Source organism: Tarenaya hassleriana, unplaced genomic scaffold (genome assembly GCF_000463585.1).
Source record: "Tarenaya hassleriana unplaced genomic scaffold, ASM46358v1 Cleome1, whole genome shotgun sequence".
NCBI classification, from domain to species: Eukaryota; Viridiplantae; Streptophyta; class Magnoliopsida; order Brassicales; family Cleomaceae; genus Tarenaya; species Tarenaya hassleriana.
The window spans coordinates 10,782,757-10,791,406 of record NW_010960187.1 but is presented as its reverse complement, the minus strand read 5'-3'; the positions used below and the strand labels follow the sequence as shown (position 1 = coordinate 10,791,406).

The 8,650-nt window shown below is 34.7% G+C and overlaps 2 protein-coding genes across 2 annotated transcripts; both read left to right on the top strand.

The window, feature by feature from the left end:
- The first annotated feature begins 1,337 nt into the window (after positions 1–1,337).
- Positions 1,338–2,273, top strand: LOC104825789. The gene is made up of 3 exons (XM_010558180.2): positions 1,338–1,819; positions 1,901–2,036; positions 2,262–2,273. The coding sequence occupies exons 1-3, from the start codon at positions 1,350–1,352 to the stop codon at positions 2,271–2,273; spliced, it is 618 nt and encodes a 205-aa protein (XP_010556482.1). The 5' UTR covers positions 1,338–1,349.
- A 4,569-nt stretch (positions 2,274–6,842) lies between these two features.
- On the top strand, positions 6,843–8,534 carry LOC104823109 (NAC domain-containing protein 92). The gene is made up of 3 exons (XM_010554534.2): positions 6,843–7,311; positions 7,412–7,689; positions 7,800–8,534. Exons 1-3 carry the CDS (start codon positions 7,101–7,103, stop codon positions 8,361–8,363), a joined length of 1,053 nt encoding a protein of 350 aa, XP_010552836.1. The 5' UTR covers positions 6,843–7,100; the 3' UTR covers positions 8,364–8,534.
- Positions 8,535–8,650: the final 116 nt, after the last annotated feature.

Sequence of the window (8,650 nt, the reverse complement as noted above, 5' to 3'; positions counted from 1 at the left end):
ATATATATATACTAATATATATATATATATATATATATATAAATACATGTATTTTATATATTTATACGTATACATGCATATGTATAAATATAGGTATATTTTGTGTATATATATTTTTATATGTAAAAATATAATGTATATATATACGTATATATATATACGAATAAGTATATATATATGTATATGTGTGTGTATATATATATATGTATAAATATTTATATATGAACATATATTAATGTTATATGATATTAGAAATTTAATTTGGAGTAGTTGGAGATTGTCAATTGGAACTATAGGGTTAAGAAAGATTGTGGTGGAGTAGTGGGAGGATGGATGACCTATTGGGAAGTGAGTTCGGGGATTAAATTTCAGATATTCGGATTCTATATAGAGTCGGGATCGGGGCTGGAGCCGGGGCTGGGATGGGGCCAGGCCGGGCCAGGACCGGAGCCAGGGCTGGGGTCGGGGTCGGGACCAGGACCGGAGCCATGGTTGGGATCGGGATCGGGAATATGTTTTGAATTTTTCTTTGAAATATTCCAACGGATTTCGGTTAAAAATTCCGTTAGAATTGTTCAACGGATATCGGTTGGAAATTCCGTTGGAATTGTGGTTGGAAATTCAATTGAAAAATTCCAACGGATTGCGGAATTTCCAACGGAAAAATCCGTTGAAAATTCTAACGGTTGTCCAAGGACTCCGATTTCCAACGACGAAATTCCAACGGATTTATCCATTGGAAACATTAATTTCCAACGGATTTGCCCATTGAAAATGACCATATTTTTTGTAATGTTAACGGTGTTTAATTTACGACGGAATACATGAAAAATTGATGACTTAATATTTATACACATTAAGATATGAATATTTTAGTGAAAGTTTTGAAAAGTTAAGATATTTATATTCAAGTTTTATGATTTATATATTTATTTGAAAATTTTGTAAAAATTTATGTATTTATATATGATTTTTCGATATATATATATATATATTCAAATATTTGTACTATGCAAATGGATGACGAATTATAATTTACTGGAATAATGATTTTTTTTTTACTCAAGTACCATTTGTAAACGATAGCAGAAATAATATGATATATACCTTCTGACACAAAATAATCGTCCTTATATTTTCCATGTTATCAATAAGAGACTTCGGACTTTGGCTTATAAGTATATAGCTCAAGGGTTTATTAAGAGAAGATTTTTTCTATATAGAATATATAAAGACAAAAACAAAAATCTGACTGTAACCAAATTGTTTGGATTTTATATATGAAAGATATGTATACCAAACAACAAATATAACAAAATGTGAGCTGGAATCTGCGTAAGCTACTACAGATGCGCAATCAGGTCCGGGAATTCATTGGAGTCAAGCTCGGAAATGGGAGAGATACATCATTCTGGTATGACTCTTGGCTAGATATTGGCCCTCTCATTGTGTTTATTGGTGAAACAGGACCAGGTCTACTGCGGTTGCCGAAGAGTGCCACTGTAGCCGATGCTGTGCGCAACGGCAATTGGTCTCTTCCGCCGGCGAGAAGCAATAGAATACCAGAGCTACATCTGAAGCTGCTAGAGCTGAATCCACCGACTAATGATGCTGGTCCGGACCTCCCAACCTGGCGACACATGGGAGGCACTCGAAAGACTTTCTTTTCCTCTAGGCAAACATGGGAACAACTGAGATCTCCGGGAACTGCGTTCGAAGGCTGTGGCTTAGCATGGTTCCGACAGACTACTCCAAGGCATGCGTTCTTAACGTGGCAGGTGCTCCAAGAACGTCTCCCGACTACCGACCGGCTCGAGACGTGGGGAATCCAAGCTCCGAATCGGTGCATTCTATGTTGCGCCGATTTGGAATCACATCCCCACCTGTTCTTTGGTTGCAGATTTAGTCGCTCGATTTGGTTGCACTTTGGACGGCTAATGGAAGACCCCCCTCCGACACATATTCGATATTTTCTGGATTGGACTAACCAATCTACGAACCGTGACGAAGCTGCGATTAAGAAGTTACTCACGCAGGTTATCACATACACCATTTGGATGGAAAGAAATTCTCGCATTCATAGAGACCGACACCTTATTATCCACCAAGCAAGACTCAAGGTTGATCGGACCATGAGGAACAAACTAATCTCTCTCCATAATCCGGGCGCGACAGAAAACAAATTATTACAGCAGTGGTATCGCATTACTTCATGTAGGAACATGTAATTTTCCCCATCTATTTATGGGAGATCTGTTTAGAGCTATCTCTAATTTGTAAATATTATGACATTTGTTTTCTTTGGTATTAATTCAATCACATTTCATAAAAAAAAAATATAAAAAAAATATGTTCCAAAGGAAAGACTGTCCACTTTGATTATTATTAAAACAAAATCTCAAGATATAATGAAATAACAGTCGATCCAAAATAATTTCAACTTATGCTGCCGCCATTGAATTAGGCTCTTCACCAAATCACCTTATATATATATATATATATATATATATTGTATTGTTAGCTTGTCCACACGTGTACTCCCAACCCAATCAAATTGACATGTAATTCCAAATCCAACAATTTAATAATAATTTTTTATGGAATATATAGATAATTTAATTAGAATTCATATAAATTTGGTGTATCATGATCAAGTTAAAAAAAAAGTTTTAAAATTGATTTCTGTGAAAAAAAATACACAACACTTAATCAAACAAAAGCAAACTAAACCAAATTGTCTTAACAGTCCACACAATGATAATCTGTAAATATTGTCTTAATAACTTTATACACGTTGATTTTATACATGTGAATTATATTATATGCTCGCCTCCTCAACATTACGTATGGATTACATTAATAAAATAAAATACCGAAATTACGCATGTACTTACGTAACCTAGATAGGTCAACTGGTGAAATGGAGGTGCAAAACACTTGTTCCGCCCCAAGTTCGAGCCCCAGGGTGGGGAGAGGAGCGAATATTTCAAAGCACATGGCTTGCTCCCGGTCCGGAGATTAGTCTGGACTTCGGCCCAGAACGCTCCGTTATAAAAAAAAAAAAAAAAAAAACAAGCATTCTCCTTACTCTTATCCAACTATGATTCTAAATTCTTTTACTTCCATTGGTTAATTAATTTAATTTTATCCACTAAAATTCGGTCGCCTAACTTTATACTTAATTAACAAAAAGAACAAAAGAAATTCCAAGTTCCCAACACTGGTCGTCCTCTTTTCTCGGGCATATCCACCAATGAAATATAGACAACTGTCGTATTCCCCTCTGTCTCGCCCCGGGAAGCCAAGGTTTGGCACTTATTTTCTCGTCATCGAATGAGAACTAGCCACGTGTCTCCCCGAACGCTCCCTCCGATGTTGACATTACGATTTAACGCCAGCCGTCGGATCAAGAGAGATTGCCAATACGATCGAAACTCTTGCCGTTTCAAGACGAAGCGCCACGCGTTTTGGGGGCTCACTAATCACTATCCTCCTCAGGAGGGAAAGGATTTGGTTTTGGCATTAATGATGGCTTGACAAATCAAGTAAACAATTAATTAATCTCATTTAGACATCGAAATTACCAAAACACCCTTGGCCGCTATGTTTGCTTTGGCACATATGAAGGATATTTTTGGGGCTATGTTTTTTGTTGGGTTTTGCATATTAGATGAGTATCTAAAAAATTTGATTTAAATGTGTTATGATTACAGGGTACATATCCTATAAAAATGAGTTATTATTCCCTTGGATGTACTATTAAACCTAAATTAGGGTTATCCGCGAAGAATGTTTCGTTTCCTTATCATTAATATAACTTAATAAAAAAAATCGATGAATCTAAAAAAAACCACGTGTTTCTATATTAAATTTGTAGGCGAATAAAAAATAAATAAAAATATAAACTATATATACATGATGTTGATCATTATATTCTAAACTCTTATGAAATTATATACTTCTTGATTAAGTAATTATACGAATATCAATATAATTAATTAGGTTCTTCGTGTAAATACCCAAGACTGGGGGAGTTACTTTACTTGTGTCATCACGTCATTGTGAGGTAAAAGTGTAGACTCTTTTTCTAGAAAGAGGAGGGAAAGATTAAGAGACGTGGCGCGAATGATTAGCAAAGTGATTTATTGGTAATTCGCTATGATTGACTTCCTCTGTATGTATATATATGTTTTATTACATATATATATATATTATATTTCTAACATTAACCAATAAAGAAAACATAGCAGAGGTAAATGACAACCTCGTATGAACGAAAACATGATTATACGTAGACAAAAGAATCGCATATGATACGGTAAAAGGTCGTTTGAATTGTCACCTTGCCCAACTGATTTTGCTTTTTTTTCATCATCATCCTTCACATGGATATAATCAATGAAGTTGATACATATACATACATATACATACACACACACACACACATATATATATATATGCAGACATGCACAATAATACGTGGGTTTTATTTGGCCTACCAATAATCAATGGCATCTACGCAAACGCCCATCACCATGGATCATGAGTTTGAAGCAACTAATCTAAAACGTGATTAGGGTTTTTGTTGTTGTCTAATCTTCGAGTTCAAACGAATTATCATTAGATCAATAAATAATTAGATGTATGGGTTTTATAGTGAAATTGTTATGTGCCAAATTTTATTTTATGATAACGTTATCCCGCTATAAGGTCCTAGGTACTAATATTACGATCTAATGTTTTTTTTGTTAAAAGAATATTACGATCTAGTGTTGATATAAAAATTTTAATATTATGTAGTCCATTCGAACTAATGACCTTTGGAATCATGTAAATATTAATATTTTTCGCCATCATGTAGATATTGGAATATATTTGGAAAAAAAAAGAGTCCTCCCCCTTTAATTATTAAAACTCGTTTTCCTTAAAATTTTATAACGATTTATTTTTCTAAATTTTAATAATTTTTCTAATTTTCTCTCCGATTTTAACTGTTTATTCGATTTTCTCTCAAAATTTTCAAAATTCATCTGATTTTCTTTTTTTTTTCAAAAAATTAACAGATGGATTTAATTTTTTACAAAAAAACGATAAATCATAATAGTCTGAAGAAGGAATTGACAAATTTTATTGGTTGTTTTAGTTGAGGTGTTGCATGCGACTTTGGATGGTCGAAATTATTTTTTTAAAAAGAGGAAAACATAAAGAACTAGACTTTTGCTACACATCCAAATGCGAACGAACATTACTTTACTTTAAAAGGTTCATAAAATACTTTCTGGCATACAGTATATATATATATATATTACACCGTTTTTTTAAATTTATTATAAAAGGTAATACTAATTAATAATATGATCGATAATGATCATGCAACCAAAAGTATGTTTTTCTTTGATAATTACATTGGAAAAACCATTCCATCCAAAAAAGATAAATATAACCTTGGGATTTCAAATAATGATTAATATTGTTGATTGATATGACTTAGCATGTCATGTCTGCTTTCTTTCTATATTTCTTTAGTACCAATCATTTGACAATTTTTCAATATAATAATTTGTGATTATAAAAAAGCTATTCCAATTTCCATGTCTTGGTTCACTATGTATATGTATATAACATAGGCTCATGATACATTCTTTTTTTCTTTACACAATATTTCAGATCAAATTTCTTAATATTTCTTAGTAAAATAAAATTTTCATCACTTTATTTTGGATTCATTCATTTCTATATTAATATAAAGAGATTTGATAAGAAAAAAATATCAATATGTAGCACCTATACTCAACAAATTCAACTTAAAATTTAAAGTTTCGAATTCAACCTATTTTTGAATCATTATTGTTGGAATGATGATAATATCAATCATTTCAATTAGTGAGGGAGAAATTATTTTTTTGGACGCAAACAAATAATTATAAAATAAAAAGGTAGTGATATGTTTGGTCTTATCACATTAGAGAAGTATGGGGAACCACAGAGACGTTCGTGGTCAAATTAAAATTTTAGAAAATATTATAGTTTATGAAATTGATTTTTTTCCCTTAAAAAAACCGAAAATTACACATCTAAAGTTACCTAACCATCTTAGTCGCTCCCTCTTGGTCACCTTAGTAAAAAATAATTATAGTATATGCGCAATCCATTATTATTATTATTATTTTGATAAATGGTGGGATCCCGTCTCCACAGCCGTTTAGATCGGACACCGTTCGTCCCCTGGATAAAAATCTCCAACTTCGAACAATAGCCGACAAACAATGTAGAGTGGATAAACCATCCGAAACTGGCCGGTTTAAAAAAAATTAAGATCTCATAAAAAATCGGAGGCACAACTTGGTGTAGAGGAGGCTTGTCATTTTTCAACCGAGTTGGAGATTTCCACTAGTGAATCCATTTTTCCGATGGTTATGTGTATCATTATTTTAGAATTATTTTTTGTTATTTGTCTTTTATTATCCATATTGATTCGGATTAAATTCCGCATAGCAAACAAAAACTTCTGCACAGATAGTAATTAACCAATTTTTGCTAAAAATTATACTTCATTAATTAGAAAAAACGGTCATCCACTAATTCATCGTCCTTAATTCCTTGCGAAGATTTTTTCTTATTTATGACGTTTTATTAGTTGTGTCATATATATGTATGTGTGTGTTTATGATTATATATATGGAGAGATAGAGAGAGAAAGACTTTTGTATACTCACGCGTCTCGCCAATAGAGGCGGCCCACGCCTAACCTCGGAATATATATATATATATATATAATATATGTACACATATATACACATATACCGCCAAACCTTGGAACACACCTATACACACACGGACATATACATATATACATGCATATATATACACGACCTGCTAAGGTCCCTCCCCCTGACGTCAACTTAAGAACCATTCGGATTTGAAACTCTTCGTCTTCTCCTCTCTTTACAAAACCCATTTTTCTTCTCTCTTTCCCCAAAACCCTTCTCTCTATCGTCTTCTCTTCGCTCCCAAAACACCCGAAGAAGGAATATTTTTTGTTTCTTCCTGCAAAAGCTCAAAACTTTCGACAAAACTCAGAAGAATCTCGTTTGAAGGAAATGGATTACGCCTCTAGAATCGGAGAGGTAGCGGAGGGAGTGGGAGAATTAGAGGAAGAGCGCATCAATCTTCCTCCTGGCTTCAGGTTTCATCCGACCGATGAAGAACTCGTAACCCACTACCTGAGACCGAAGGTTCTAAACGCCTCCTTCTCCGCACGAGCCATCGGTGAAGTCGATCTCAACAAGGTCGAACCTTGGGACCTGCCCTGTAAGTTTTACAGCTTTTTCTTATCTGGGTCCGTTGAAATCTCTCGAGTTCTGAAATATTTTGGCAAGTTCTCATGATCTTCTTTGGTGGAATTGATTAGGGAGGGCTAAGATGGGGGAGAAGGAGTGGTACTTCTTCTGTGTAAGAGACCGGAAATACCCGACCGGTTTAAGGACGAACCGGGCCACCGAGGCCGGTTATTGGAAAGCCACCGGCAAAGACAAGGAGATCTTTAAAGGCAAATCACTCGTCGGTATGAAGAAAACTCTAGTTTTCTACAAAGGCAGAGCTCCTAAAGGCGAAAAAACCAATTGGGTCATGCACGAATACCGCTTGGAAGGCAAATACTCTGCAGACTATCTCTCCAAAGCCGCAAAGGTTAAAAAAAACATTAATAGACACGAGTTTATATGTTTTTGTGTATTGATCTCTGTTTTTGACTTTTTATCGCCGAGTCCATTGATGTTTTTATGTGTTCGTAAATGCAGAACGAGTGGGTGATTTGTCGTGTTTTTCAAAAACGAGCCGATGGCAAGAAAGTACATATCTCCGGTTTAACGGGGATTGGTTCACATGACAACCAATTCGGTTCAACCTCCGGTTTACCTCCTCTTACGGATTCTTCTCCGTACATCAAATTTGGTGGCGGAGACTCCTTAACCGGTGCCGGTTCTGCGTCTCACGTGACCTGCTTCTCCGATCAAGCAACAGCCGGCCGCGAGACACCTCAGCGGCGGCTTGAGTCAAATGACAGATTTACCCCTCCCTTATTCGGTTCTACGCTGGCTTTCCAACCGCTTTCTTCTTCCCCAAGTCTTCCCCAGTTGATACCGAACAACAATATCGGTTCTCTGCTTTACTCTGATTCGGTATTCTTACAAGACAGTTCAATATTGAAGATGCTGCTCCAAGGCCAAGCAACCGAGCTAAGTGAAAATTACCAAAAACCCGTGATCTCGGAGAGCTCCGGTTTGATCCGGGGATCTTTTGAGAGGAACATTCCTTCCGGTTCTGCCGGTCCGGTAGATATGGGTTGCTCTTGGAATTATTGAGTTTGAAAAAAATTGGGGTATTTTAGGGATTTATAGATTGTTTTTTATGTATTGTGGTTTGGAGTAGTTATGTGTGTGAATGTTGTGAGATACACAGCAAATTATTGGTGATCATTCTTGTAAAATTTGTAAAAAGAAAGGAGTAATTGTTTAACATTATTTCTATTTTAATTTGGATTTTTTTATTTTATTAGTAATAGTAGATTTTAAGGAAAAATGTGCTCAATTGGTTAAAATATGTCATTTTTTTGTAGATTAGTTGAAATATATATATATATATATATATA

What these genes read in the sequence shown, in the direction of transcription:
- LOC104825789 (XM_010558180.2), top strand. Translation starts at nt 1,350, where the DNA reads ATGCGCAATCAGGTCCGGGAATTCATTGGAGTCAAGCTCGGAAATGGG. An exon ending in ACTACCGACCGGCTCGAGAC is followed by an intron (nt 1,820 to 1,900) that starts GTGGGGAATCCA and finishes CTTTGGTTGCAG; the next exon opens with ATTTAGTCGCTCGATTTGGT.
- LOC104823109 (XM_010554534.2), top strand. Translation starts at nt 7,101, where the DNA reads ATGGATTACGCCTCTAGAATCGGAGAGGTAGCGGAGGGAGTGGGAGAA. An exon ending in CGAACCTTGGGACCTGCCCT is followed by an intron (nt 7,312 to 7,411) that starts GTAAGTTTTACA and finishes GGAATTGATTAG; the next exon opens with GGAGGGCTAAGATGGGGGAG. An exon ending in ATCTCTCCAAAGCCGCAAAG is followed by an intron (nt 7,690 to 7,799) that starts GTTAAAAAAAAC and finishes TCGTAAATGCAG; the next exon opens with AACGAGTGGGTGATTTGTCG.